Source organism: Pan troglodytes, chromosome 22 (assembly GCF_028858775.2).
Source record: "Pan troglodytes isolate AG18354 chromosome 22, NHGRI_mPanTro3-v2.0_pri, whole genome shotgun sequence".
NCBI classification, from domain to species: Eukaryota; Metazoa; Chordata; class Mammalia; order Primates; family Hominidae; genus Pan; species Pan troglodytes.
Window position 1 is genome coordinate 33,953,186 of NC_072420.2, and position 14,329 is coordinate 33,967,514.

Below are 14,329 nucleotides of genomic sequence, written 5' to 3' on the forward strand. Positions count from 1 at the left end.
AAGAAAGAAATTATTAAGGACAAATGCAAAAATTTAGTTCCAAGAATATCCCATGATCCATTAAGTCTTTAATAAAAATCAGAGACAATTTAAATGTTCAAAAGAGTGAATCAGTTAAATCATGATACAGTCACTTAGTGGAATAGCATTAGCAATGAAAAATTATGATGTAAATCAGGACTTGGCAGATTTTCTATACAGGGCCAGAGAAGAACCACTTTAGACTTTGTGGGCCACATATGGTCTCTGTGACATATTCCTGTCTGTTTTTGTTTTTTGCACAGTGTCTTTTGAACCACCAGAGTTTGAGATTGTTGGTTTTACCAACCACATTAATGTGATGGTGAAATTTCCATCTATTGTTGAGGAAGAATTACAGTTTGATTTATCTCTCGTCATTGAAGAACAGTCAGAGGGAATTGTTAAGAAGGTAAGTGGCTTCTCCTGTTAGGATCAAAACAGTTCTGAGTGGGCAATCAATGCACTTGACTGTCTCTTTTGAAAGGAAATTTGCAGTTGAACAATTAAAGCTAAAACGTCAGGCTTCAGTATGGTCCGACTTAGGGAAGAAGTCACTATGGTTCATTCACTATTGATCTAAACCTGCAGCACAGTGTTCTTTAAAAGAATAAGCCACGGCTGGGCCTGGTGGCTCACGCCTATAATCCCAGCACTTTGGGAGGCCGAGGCGGGCAGATCATCTAAGGTCAGGAGTTTGAGACCAGCCTGGCCAATATGGTGAAACCCCATCTCTACTAAAAATACAAACATTAGCTGGATGTGGTGGCAGGCACCTGTAATCCTAGCTACTCCGGAGGCTGAGGCAGGATAATCGCTTGAACCTAGGAGGCAGAGGTTGCAGTGAGCCAAGATTGCACCATTGTGTTCCAGCCTGGGTGACAGAGCAAGACTCCGTCTCAAAAAAAAAAAAAAAAAAAAAAAGAAGCCACATGCACAACATCAAGGAACACACAGGAGAGAGGGTGTGGGAGGGAGATGCAGAGTACAGCCAAATTTCAGTGAACCCTGGAGAGATTTCTTTGAAAAGGAGGGTTTAGCTGAGCCACCCGTGAAAGGCATCTGTCGCTGCCTCTCTGGCCCTCACACACAGTAAGGAAGTGGCTTATCTGGCAGGTTCTGTCCTCTCCTAATTTCTGCAAAGGACCTGACTCTCAGTAACCTCAGGGTTATCTGGTATCAGACAGCCCTGCATCTTCAATTTTTGTTGTCCCTAGCCCTCCAAATGCTGGAATAAGTGGAAATGGACAAATTGCTCTCACCGGTGTAGCAGCAGCTTATGTCTGTAGAGCCCTTTGCCAAGTATAAAACCCTTGCAAGTGAGACCAGCCTGAGAGATAATCAGGGTAGATGCATTTCAGGCGGAGGGCACAGGAAGTTCAAAGGCTCTGAGGCTGGAGTGGGCCCGGTGTATTTCAGCAACAGCGGGGAGAGGTGGCTGAACTGGAGTGACCAGGCAGGAGATGAAGAGGAGGTGAGGTCAGAGGGTAAATGTGGCTGGACCTGGTAGGAGTTTGTGGGTCTGGGTCTTCTGAGTGTGATGGAAGCCTGTGGAACCCAAGGCTTAACAGAGCATCCTGGCTGGGCTGTTAAAAATAGACCACAGGGGCAAAGATGGGAGTTAGGAGACCAACTAAGACACAATCCAGGGTGGCAGTCACTTAAGAGGCAGTAACAAATTATATGATTATTATCATTTTTCTTTTAATATCGACATGGATTATAATCAGTACTCTAGGAAAAGGAGCAAAAATGGGTGAAAAGTTTATGTGGCCTAAGGACTATGTGGAGTGTCATTAAATCTGTTTCAATCATGTCTCGTTTGTGTTCACCCCATAAGCAACTAACTCTGTGTTTTAGATTATGATTCCTAAAATAAGAGACTGATGCTTATTAGGATATTGACTACTCTATAAGAGGAAAAACTGTAGTTAATAGGCATCTTCTTCGTAAGGAAAATTAGCCTTTAAATCAAGAAAAAAAAAATAAGCTACTAGTATAATCTAAGCAACAGATGGTGGTGGCTTGGACCTTGATAGTAGAGGGGTAATGAGTAGTGAGAAGCCATCAAATTCTGCATATATTTTGGGTTTTGTTTGTTTGTTTTTGAGATGGAGTTTTGCTGTTGTTGCCCAGGCTGGACTGCAATGGCACGATCTTGGCTCACTGCAACCTCCGCCTCCCGGGTTCAAGCCATTCTCCTGCCTCAGCCTCCCTAGTAGCTGGGATTACAGGCACCCGCCAGCACACCCAGATAATTTTTTGTATTTTTAGTAGAGACAGGGTTTCACTGTGTTGGCCAGGCTGGTGTCGAACTCCTGACCTCAGGCGATCCACCCACCTCAGCCTCCCAAAGTGTTGGGATTAGAAGCATGAGCCACCGTGCCCAGCTCATAATTCTGCATATATTTTGCATGTGGAGCAAGACTAACTTCCCCATTAACTATGGAAGATGATGAATGAAGCAGGTGAGGGTTAGATAGGGTTAGAGGGTTTGGGACATGTTAAATTCCAGGTGTCCGTAAGGAATCTAGGAGGAGACGTGGGGAAGGAGCTGGATGTGCCAGTCTGTTGTCCAGGGGAGAACCCGCAGCTAGAGAGAGAGCCTGGGAGTCACTGGCTTCTTGGTGCATGTTGAATGCCCTAAGACCAGATGAGGTCACCTGGGAATAGACACTCAGAAGACAAGACATCCAGTGACAGAACCCAGGAACATTCCAAAATTTGGAGATCTGGCAAATGAGGAAGAAACAGCAAAATCGACTGAGAAAGAGCAACCAGCATGGTAGGGAGAGAAGCAGGTGAGAGTGATGTCCCGGTAGCTGAGAGAAGAACTTTCCAGAAGGTGAAAGTGGTCTACTGAGTCCAGTGCTGTAAATGGGACAATTGAAGAGGGCTGACTATTGGATTTAGCAACATTGTGTCCTTGATAAAAGTAGTTTTAATGGAGTTAGGGGCAAAGAGCTGGTTGGAGTAGATTCAAGAAAGAGTGGGAGGAGAAAAATTGGAGACAGTGAAGAGAGCTCATTCTTCCAAGGAATTTTTCCAAACAGGGAAGGAGATTGTGTGCTGGCCACTGGAGGGGAAGCTTTTAGTTTGTTGGGTCGTAAGTTTGTTTGTTTACTAACTCCTCCTCCCAAACAGAAATTTACAGAAAAACATCATTACTGAAGGCTGTATTTGAGCTGCTAGGAATCCTCATTTATTAAACTGCTAGTAAGAATGTATTTTAAAAACTGTAAAACATGATACAAAAGTTATTATTCATGAAAGAGCCTTCATATCATCTTTTAAATTCTGAAGTGAAATGCAACTACAGGAAAGAAGAGGCAAGGTGTTTAAAGGGAGATGGCTGGGCACAGTGGCTCACGCCTGTAATCCCAGCACTTTGGAAGGCCAAGGCAGGCAGATCGCTTGCGGTCAGGAGTTCAAGACTAGCGTGGCCAACGTGGTGAAACCCCATCTCTGCTAAAAATACAAAAATTAGCCAGGCATGGTGGCAGGCATCTGTAATCCCAGCTACTCAGGAGACTGAGGCAAGAGAATCTCTTGAACCCAGGAGGTGGAGGTTGCAGTGAGCCAAGATCATGCCACTGCACTCCAGCCTGGGCAACAGAGTGAGACCCCATCCATCCATCTATCTATCTATCTATCTATCTATCTATCTATCTATCTATCTATATCTGTCTATTGATAAAGGGAGAAGATGAGAAACTAGACATCAGTCAGTTTTGTCACAGACAAGCTCTGTGACCTTGGAGAAGTTACTTAGCCACACTGAGCTACAGTTTTCTCATCCGTTGAATGGAGGTAATGCCTATTTTGCAGACTGTTTTGAAAGTCAAAAGGGTTAATGTTTATGAAGGCACTTTCTCAAGTGTAAAGTAGACACACACTGTCCATGAGAGAAGATAATCTTGTAAAAATGACGTTACAGAGACTTTCATTCGTCTTTGAAGACTTTTATCTCATTTGTAAAATGAAGGCGCTAGACTAGATGTCATGGTTATAAAATATGTATGTGTGCAGGTGTATATTAAAAGTGCATGTAGGTGTAGTTTTCTGATAAATTACTTGCTCCAGATGACTTATAAATCCTTTTTCTTACCAAGCCTGTGATAAATCTAACCCTGTTTGAGATTTGAAGACAAATCCCAAAAGAGATTAAGGCCTGCCTGTAAATGAAATTCTCAGTCTTACTGATTTTTTGCTTATGTTTACAGCATAAACCCGAAATAAAAGGGAACCTGAGTGGAAATTTCACCTATATCATTGACAAGTTAATTCCAAACACGAACTACTGTGTTTCTGTTTATTTAGAGCACAGTGATGAGCAAGCAGTAATAAAGTCTCCCTTAAAATGCACCCTCCTTCCACCTGGCCAGGAATCAGGTATGTTCATTTTTTTAAATTCATGTTTTGAGTATTCATGCTTTTACTCTGAGGGCAAGCCTATTTAAAGAAAAGAATCTGAAAAGAATTCATGGAGCACTAAAGGTCTTTCTTCCAGTAAGCACCTCACAGAGATGTTTTCTGTTGGTTCGTGTGTATGATCTGGTAGAGTCACTTTTATGTTGTCATACCAAAAAACAATCAGATACTACTCGATGAGATCAGAAATCTTGAAATGGAAACGCTTTTATTTCAGGGAGTCAGGATTAAATTCAGCGCTGTGTGCCCTTTGTGTGGCCATTGCTGAAGCCAAATGCCAGAAGAGGTGGAGTTCCTTGAGACAGTGGTATACAGTGGCATTAAGGGGTGAAAAGGCGGAAGCAGCGAGGTTGGGTGCAGTTCATGGATGTGATCTGGCATCAGCTCTCGCTCATAGATGAAAGGAACCCTTGCCAGGGTGTACGAGAAAATCACTGATGAAGGCTGAACACCTTTCTGTTACACAGACATCAGAACAGTAAACAGTGTGATCCCAAACCTTCTTCCCCTTTGGAGTGAGAACAATGAAGCCTCGGAACTCCCTGCTGATTGTTTTCTCAGGAAGTAGCCAAGTTTCCACCTGTTTTACCAAAAGTGAGAAGCTATGCAAGTCTCCCTCAAAGAAGCCCTTCTAAATGTCCCAACCGCAATGTTAGGGGAAAGAGGTCCCAATCCATACCCCAAGAGAGGGTTCTTGGATCTTGCGCAAGAAAGAATTCAGAGCGAGTCCGTAAAGTGAAAGCAAGTTTATTAGGAAAGTAAAGGAGTAAAGAATGACTACTCTATAGATAGAGCAGCCCCGAGGGCTGCTGGTTGCCCATTTTTATGATTATTTCTTGATGATATGCTAAACAAGGGGTGGATTATTCATGCCTCCCCTTTTTAGACCATGTAGGGTAACTTCCTCACATTGCCATGGCATTTGTAAACTCATGGTGCTGGTGAGAGTGTGGCAGTGAGGACGACCATCTTGGTTTTGGTGGGTTTTGGCCGGCTTTACTGCAATCTGTTTTATCAGCAAGGTCTTTACCAACGGTATCTTGTGCCAACCCCCTATCTCATCCTGTAAGTTACAATGCCTAGACTGTCTGGGAATGCAGCCCGATAGGTCCCAGCCCCATTTTACCCAGCTCAAGATGGAGTTGCTCTGACTCAAATGCCTCTGACACCAATGGAAGTATCTTTAATGTTCTGATTTACCAGAATAAAAATAAGGTAGGATCTATAAAGAAATTACTTTAGTTGTAAACCAAAATAAAATTCTAAGCCCCCCAACCAACTGAATGGATCCCTCCTCTCAGCCAAGGGCCGAGTAAAGTAAAGTAAACCTGAAACACTAGTTCAGGCCATGATGGGAATGAGTGGTCCAGACGTGCCTCACTGGACCTTCCTACCTTTGGAATTCAGGCACAGCTGGCCAGCACTAATATTAAAACAGAAACCTTAAGACTGACAAAAAGATGCTTTGTAGCACTAATACCAGCATGATGGATAGCAGGCCCTAAAAGAAACCAAAGTGTTTTACCCCAAAATACATTTCTTTGACATATTTTGAAATGGCCCTGCAAAGCTGTCTCTTGCAGGGAAAATCTGCTTTCTATAAAGAACCCCCTTCCCAGTCCAGGTGTTCTTCCTGATCCAAGAGAGAATTCACTAAGAGTCTGGCACTTTTTTAAGTCCGGTAAGAAACATTTACAGTCTGTTCTCTCTGAAGCCTGCTACCAGAGACTTCATCTGCGTAATAGGAACCGTGGCCTCCGCAACCCTTTGTCTTAACCCAGATGCTTCCTTTTATTAATTCCAAGTTTTTAATCAGAAAATCTTTGAATCTACCTATGACCTGGAAGCCCCCCCACTTCGAGTTGTCCCACCTTTCCAGATTGAACCAGTGTACATCTTACATGCATTGATTGATGCCTTATGTCTCCCTAAAATGTGTAAAACCAAGCTGCACCCTGACCAAGGGTTCTCGGGATCTCCTGGGGCTGTGTCATGGGCCATTGGTCACTCATATTTGACTCAGACTGAATCTCTTCAAGTATGTTACTGACTTTGGCTCTTTTCATTGACAAAGTGATATGGTCACTTGTGAATGAAGTGAGCCACGGAACGTTGCCTGGCACATAACGGTGCTCTGTGTTGGATTCACTACAGGGCAGTATGATTTGATTCTGTAGTGTTCCTCAAGACCAGATGATGCACAGGCTGGTTCTAAAGGAAAAAACATGTCAAACACCTTTAGCGTAAGTTATTTTTATGTCAGCAAATACAGGCAAACTTAAAACTGCATATAGATTCTGACTATAGCTCTTTCAAAAATATACATCCAAAATAAATGTGCATGTCTTTGTTCTAACACCAGCTATCTGACACTAACTAGTTGTCCAATGATTCCATTCATTTCTGATACTACCCCAGGTTAGCACAGACCCCACAGGTTAAAGGCTCAGTCCCACAAAACTGCCTGCCCCCACTTCAGATGCCAGCCACAAGTCATGGGTGACAAGGTTCCCTGCACAAATTCAGGAGTTCTCATGACCTCCCTTTAGGTTTGATAATTTGCTAAAACGACTCACAGAACTCAGGAAAGTGTTATGGCTTATGATTACCATTTTATTATAAAGGAATTGATGGACAGCCATTGAAGAGGTGCACAGGACAAGGTCTGAAAGGGTCCCAAGTGCAGGAGCTTCTGTCCCTGGGGAGTCAGGGTGTACCACCCTCTCTGTACATTCATATGTTCATGAATTTGGGGACTCCCCAACCCTTGGTGTTCACAGTTTGTATTGGGTTTCATTATGTATGTGTGACTGGTTAAATTACTGGCTGCAGGATTGAACTCAGTCTCCAGCCCACTCCCCTCCTTGGATAGAGGTCAAATGGGGGAGCTGGAAGTTCCAACCGTCTGATCATGTGGTTAGCTTTTCTAGGGACCAGCCCTCATCCTGAAGCTATCCACACCCTGCCCCATCACCTCACAAGCATAAACTCATATATGGCCCCTAAAAGGGGCTTGTTAACAAAAGACACTCCTAACGTTCAGGAAATTCCACAGGTTTTTGAAGCTGTGCTCCAGGAACTAGGGACAAAGACTGGATATATATGTATATTTTATTATATCATTGATCTTACATACCAACGAAACTCTTATAGACAATAAAAACTGAAATTAGTGACCTGGCAGACAGATGGTGGTTTATTGAAACTCAGTCCCCAGTTCCAAGGTGAACGTGTTGCTGATGAGAAGGCACAAGCTCCTTGGAGGTTGATGAATTCTGTGATGACTCACTTTCTCCCCTGACTCTTTTCCATTTCACCTACTAAGAGATGTTCATGTAACAACATCCTCTCAGGTCATTCCATTTTTACTTGGCGTGAATGCGTCATGTTGCACATCAAGTCAGCCCTCATTCTTTGATTATTACCCAAGATAGGTCAAGTACCGCTCTCTTTAATTATCCAAATACTGTACCTGATGTCAAATTCTTGTTTGAAACTCAGGAAGCAAATAGGTTCAGATAACGTGGCCTCTGTCACTATCTGCTTGCCATCTGACGTGCCCTCAACCAGCCAAACTCAGAAACCAGACAGGTTTGGATGGTGAGGGGTCTTGGAAGGATAGCCTGAGACCAGCATTAACATAGGCTCAGCAGTAAGCACTGTGACCCAATCCTAGGGCAGACTGATATGGGGGGATTTTAGCCCAGAGATCTGGAGAAACACCTTCCCCTTGTCAAGCCCTAAAACTAATTGTTTGTCTCTTTTATTAATATTAAGGCCCTAAGGAAAAGCTCTATTCATTCATTTGACAAATGTTTATTGGGGGCCTGTTATGAGCCAGATTCTTTTCTGGATATTGAGGATTTAGCAGTGAACAAAACAGATTAAAAACTTCTCACCTTGTGGAGCTTACATTGCAGTAGGAGACAGAATAAACAAGATCAACATGTAAAATAGACAGTATGTTAAGTAAGTACCATGGAAAAAAATTATGCGGGAAAGGAGGTGAGGGGGATGTCAGGTTGAGGAGAGCAAGTTGCTGTTTTTAATAGGATAGTGTCTTGATTTGCATTTGCTAGAAGCAGAGCCTGGGATGTGAATTCATATTCAAGTGTGATTTATTGGTGGGGGCATCTTAGGAGAAGGGGAAAGAGGAAACAGGTAGGTACAGGGAGAGAGAAATTAAGCAGGCATGTGGCTCTCAGCTGAGCCTGATCCCAAGGGGTTCTCGGAAGCGTGAACCGTATCCTCAAGTCAGCAGCCAGTCAGTTACTGGTGGTGATCTATGGCATGGCCTCCAGATGAGGCAGCCCCCTTTTGGGCAAGGGCAGTTCCTTATGTGTCCGGAGTTGGTTCCTGCCAATGGGTTCGTGGTCTCGCTGACTTCAAGAATGGAGCCGCAGACCTTCCTGGTGAGTGTTAACAGCTCTTAAAGATGGCACAGACCCAAAGAGTGAGCAATAGCATGGTTTATTGTGAAGAGCAAAAGGACAAAGCTTTCACACCCTGGAAGGGGACCTGAGCGGGTTGCCACTGCTGGCTGGAGGTGGCCAGCTTTTATTCCCTTATTGTCCCTTCCCATGTTCGTTTCTGTCCTATCAGAGTGCCCTTTTTTCAGTCCTCCTCGTGATTGGCTACTTTTAGGATCCTGCTGATTGGTGCATTTTACAGAGCGCTGATTGGTGCGTTTTAGAGTGCTGATTGGTGCGTTTTACAGAGTGCTGACTTGTGCATTTTACAATCCTCTTGTGAGACAGGAAAGTCCCTGACTGGTGTGTTTTACAATCCTCTTGTAAGACAAGAAAGTTCCCTAAGTCCCCACTCCACCCAGGAAGTCCAGCTGGCCTCACCTTTCACTTAGAGAAGGATCAGCTCTGAGAGATATCAGCAGACACGTGCGGCAGCAGTAGTGGGTGTGCACTGACTGGAAAAGGGGACATGGGCAGGCCACCCACAGCATCCACCACAGATGGCCACAGATGGCCTTCCTGAGAAGGTAGCATTTGAATAAAGACCCAAGGGAGATGTGGTAAGCAGAATAATGGCCCCCAAAGATGTCTACATCCTAATCCCAGATATGTGAACAGGCTAACCTCTATGCCAAAGGGGCTTGTGGGTGTGATGAAATTGAAGATCTTGGCTGGGCGCAGTGGCTCATGCCTGTAATTCCAGCACTTTGGGGGGCCGAGCCAGGTGAATCACCTGAGGTCAGGAGTTCGAGTTCAGCCTAGCCAACGTGGTAAAACCCCATCTCTACTAAAAATACAAAAATTAGCCAGGCGTGGTGGCATGCGTCTGGAGTCCCAGCTACTTGGGAGGCTGAGGCAGGAGAATCTCTTGAACCTGGGAGGTGGAGGTTGCAGTGAGCCAAGATGGTACCACTGTACTCCAGCCTGGGCCACAGAGCAAGACTGTGTCTCAACAAAAAGAGAAGCAGGAGATTCAGAGGCAGAGAAGGAGCTCTCACAGCAGCAGCAGAGGTCGCAAAGTGAGGATGAAGGAGGGGGCCATGAGCAAAGGAATGCAAGTGGCCTCTAGAAGCTGGGAAAGGCAAAGAAATGGGTTTTCCCCTAGAGCCTCCATAAGGAGTTCAGTCCGGCCAACATCTTGATATTTTTTATCCCAGTGAAACCCGTTTTGGATTTCTGATCTCCAGAACTATTAATATAATATATTTATATTGTTTTATGACACTAACTTTGCATCATTTGTTACGGTGGCAATGGGAAACAAACACAAGGTGAGGGAGTGAGTCATGCAGACCTATCAGGGGAAGGAGTTCCATATGCGGGGTTCAGCAAGTGCCAAGTCCCCGAGGCAGGATATGCCTGGCACGGCACGGCAGGAGTGAACTGAACGAGGGAAGAATAGTAACAGTTCGGGTCAGAAAAGATGGAGGAGCCTGAATGACATGGAACTTAGAAGCCGTTGCAAGAGATGGGGGCCCTCAGAGGGTTGTGAGCAGGTTGCTCTCCGTGATCTGACTTGGGATGTAAAGGGAACATCCACATGCCTTGAAGTGGGAGCCAGGTGACCCCTGGGCTGATTACTGCAGTCACCCAGGGGAGAGGCGGTCTTACTTGTTCCAGAGAGGTAAGTACAGGAGGAACTATAAGAGACTGATGTTAGTCATCGCCAGTCTTTTCATAAAGTTCTTTATCTTTTCCATTAAAGATCATTGTGATCAGATATTACCAACCCCGTTGCTCAGTTCAGCCCTCTGCTTGTGAGGTTTCTTATTTTTTGCTTAAAATATCTCCACAGTGAATCCAGAGACAGACAGGTTTGTCCAAGGCCAAATTTTTAAGACACGACCTGGTCTCTCCTTCCCAAGATGGGTTGATCTGGTCCATCTTTCATGAAGAAGATAGTTAACAGCAGTAACATTCAATCACAGCTTCTCCTTTCTGAGTCAGAACATTGATGGGATTCATCTCTTTTCAAATATGAATATTTAAAAATAGCATGCATGTATAATTGTCATGACCCCAAGTGAGATTTGTATTTTTTAGATTATCATCAAGCTGAAAACAAAGAAAAATTCTAAGTTCTCCTAAAGAATTCTCAGACTCATGAGAATACCCCAAATTGAGGAATATTATCCTAGCATATTAACTACAATTTACACAATTTGGTTTGGACATAGAGTGCTTTGTAGCTGTTATATGCAAGTTGGATGGGTACATGAGTCACAATCTCTGTATTATGCCATTCCTTCACCAGTGAAATCACTTTGGTTTACAGTACCCCTTTCAAGAATGTAAACGCTATACATGTGAGAATTTTGTATCCTAAAGGCGTGCCTCTGTGGCTAGATCTGATTCTGGAACTGTCATTGATATGACAATCCAATCCTTCACACTCTTGATGGAGGTGAGAGTGGATTCTTGAACCCTGTGCTATCTAACAGTGTTTTTACTGAACTATCAAGGGTTTTTACTGAACTTCTTTCTATTCATTCCTTAACCTTCTGGAAGACTTAGAGTACATAATCCATTTTGATTTCCTTTTTTCTCCCCTCTATCTATTTTTGCCTGAGGCTGTAGTTCGAGGATTAATACTAATGAAGACCTTTCTGGAAGTGCAAGAGAGCCTTAGTGATATAACTACTGATTTTTCAGTCCGGTCGCACTTCAGGAAAATAACTATGGTCAGTCAAAAAGCTGAAATTTTCCAAAAGGAATTTTGATGAGAAACTAAGGGGAACTGTTAATAGAGCAAGGCAGGTTCTGCAGAGCCCTGACTTGTGGCCCCAGCGTGGCTAAAGTCCAGCCTCAGAATGACCCAGTTGGTTGTTTTCAAGCAAACTTTCCTTCCCCACTTCTTCCTGCCCGCAGCGCATGCTAACCAGTGTGGCTACCGAACGTTTGAGATGTGTTTCATGTGACTGAGAGACCGAGCTCTTAATTCTGTTTAATTTTAATCATTTAAATTCAGCCAGCTGCAGCCAGTGGCTACTCCACTGTACAGTGCAGTTATAGAACATAAACTGAAGGAAATTTTACTTTTAAAAGCTAAGTCTATTTTATTGTTTAAAAAATGCACACTTAGATTATTCTCCAGTCTCTGGTATTTCTCAATATAAAACTGTTTTTTAAAACCTTTGGTTTCTTGATCATCTTGTAACACCAGGCCAATGTACATTTATTTCCATCTGCAATTGTTTATTGCATTTTTTGAAATAAAGTCATTTAATTTTTCATCAACAGAATCAGCAGAATCTGCCAAAATAGGAGGAATAATTACTGTGTTTTTGATAGCATTGGTCTTGACAAGCACCATAGTGACACTGAAATGGATTGGTTATATATGCTTAAGAAACAGCCTCCCCAAAGTCTTGGTAGGTAGTTTTTTTGTTTTGTTTTGTTTTTTCTATCTTTGTTTTTTATTTTAACTTAAGAATTTGTATTTATATAAATATTTTCACAGAAGAAAATCTCATTTTCTATAAACGCCAAAATGCTTTCTCACTCTGAGTTCTTTTCCATATCTATAAATGTATATTTTGCAGGGTTTTTGTTTTGTTTTTGTTTTTATTATACTTTTAAGTTTTAGGGTACATATGCACAATGTGCAGGTTAGTTACATATATATACATGTGCAGTTGTAAGTGTATCTGTGCATTTTATGTTTTCTTTCCTTTTTTTTTTTTTTTTTTTTTTTGAGACAGTCTCACTCTGTCACCCAGGCTGGAGTACAGTGGCGTGATCTCAGCTGACTGTAACCTCTGCCTCCTAGGCTCAAGCAATTCTCGTGCCTCAGCCTCTCAAGTAGCTGGGACTACAGGCGTGTGCTACCACACCTGGCTAATTTTTGCATTTTTAGTAGAGATGGGGTTTTGCTATGTTGGCCAGGCTGGTCTTGAACTCCTGACTTCAAGTGATCCACCTGCCTTGGCCTCCCAAAGTTGTGGGATTACAGGTGTGAGCCACTGCACTCAGCAATGTTTTGTTTTGTTTTGTTTTTATACTTCATCACATAATTTATAATGATCAGGTAGAATTTCATTATTATTAACATACCATTTTTCATTTAACCATTTCTCAGCTAAAGGGCATTTGGATTTCTTTTCCTTTTCTTTTCTTTGGTCATGATGAATAGTACAATAAACATTTTTATATGGATCGTCTTTTTGTTTTGGATTATGTCAGTGGAACATATACTCAAAGTGGATTTATCCTATAAAAAGATTTAAAAAGGACTAGGCACAGTGGCTCACGCCTGTAATCTCAGCACTTTGGGAGGCTGAGGCGGGTGGATCATTTGAGCCCAGGAGTTTGAGACCAGCCTGGGCAATATAAGGAAACCTTGTCTTAGAGAAAATAAAAATAAATTAGCCAGGCGTGGTGGCACATGCCTGTGGTCTCAGCTACTCAGGAGGATGTGGTGAGAGGATTGCTTGAGCCCAGGAGGTGGAGGCTGCAGTGAGCTGTGATTGCGCCACTGCACTCCAGCTTCGGTTACAGAGTGAGACCCTAGCTCTAAAAATATATAAATATCTTAAAAATATAAAGAAGCAGCCAAAGGAGAGGAAGTTAAGAGGAGTAAGAACATAGTCTATGTGGCCAGCAGCCTGCCTGGTTTGAAAGGTAGCTGCTCCCACTCACTAGTCACAAACCTTGAGCAAGTTTCTTAACTTCTGCACCTCATTTTCTCATCTGTAAAGTGGGCATAAGAATAGTAAGCCTGGCCAGGCGCGGTGGCCACGCGTATAAACCCAGCACTTTGGGAGGCCAAGGCAGGTAGATCACGAGGTCGGGAGTTCAAGACCAGCCTGGCCAACATGGTGAAACCCCTTCTCTACTAAAAATACAAAAATTTGCCGGGCATAGTGGCGGGCGCCTGTAATCAGCTACTCAGGAGGCTGAGGCAGAGAATTGCTTGAACCTGGGAGGTGGAGGTTGCAGTGAGCCAAGACCGCACTACTGCACTCCAGCCTGGGCAACAGAGCGAGACTCTGTCTCAAAAAAAAAAAAAAAAAGAATAGTAAGCATACCTCATAGAGCAGTTGCAAGGGAAAGGTAAATTATATATAAAGCACCAAGAGTCATGCCCAGCATATAGTAAGCATGGTGTAACTGTTAGCTGTTATTATTGCTGTTATCATCATCAACTGCATCATCATTCAATCTCATTAAGTTTATTTTTTATTTTTTTAGAGGCAAGGTCTCGCTAAGGGCTGGAGTGCAGTGGCTATTCACAGGCGCAGTCATAATGCACTACAGTCTGAAACTCCTGAGCTCAAACAATCGTCCTGCCTAAGCTTCCCCAGTAGCTGGGATTACAAGCGTGCATCCCTGTGCCCCAGTGATTAAGTTTTATTATGTAGAAAATAAAGAGCAAACAGTTACAGCTGATATGGACTCTCTCTCTTTTTTTT

The 14,329-nt window shown here is 43.2% G+C and overlaps 1 protein-coding gene across 9 annotated transcripts in view; it reads left to right on the top strand.

Moving 5' to 3' along the window:
* The window catches only part of IFNAR2 (interferon alpha and beta receptor subunit 2), a 36,248-nt gene that overhangs the window by 18,558 nt on the left and 3,361 nt on the right, over positions 1–14,329 (top strand). For 2 of the 9 annotated variants that reach the window (XM_063803524.1, XM_016947178.4), the window contains exons 6-9: positions 285–430; positions 4,242–4,410; positions 12,159–12,289; positions 14,109–14,306. In XM_063803524.1, the coding sequence (XP_063659594.1) occupies positions 285–430; positions 4,242–4,410; positions 12,159–12,289; positions 14,109–14,264 (602 nt within the window). In that variant the 3' untranslated portion in view covers positions 14,265–14,306. Of the gene's footprint in view, positions 1–284; positions 431–4,241; positions 4,411–4,666; positions 7,633–9,206; positions 10,543–12,158; positions 12,521–13,403; positions 14,307–14,329 lie in introns of those variants that run through there. The other 7 variants (XM_016947177.4, XM_016947176.4, XM_063803526.1 and 4 more) reach the window with 5 other exon arrangements.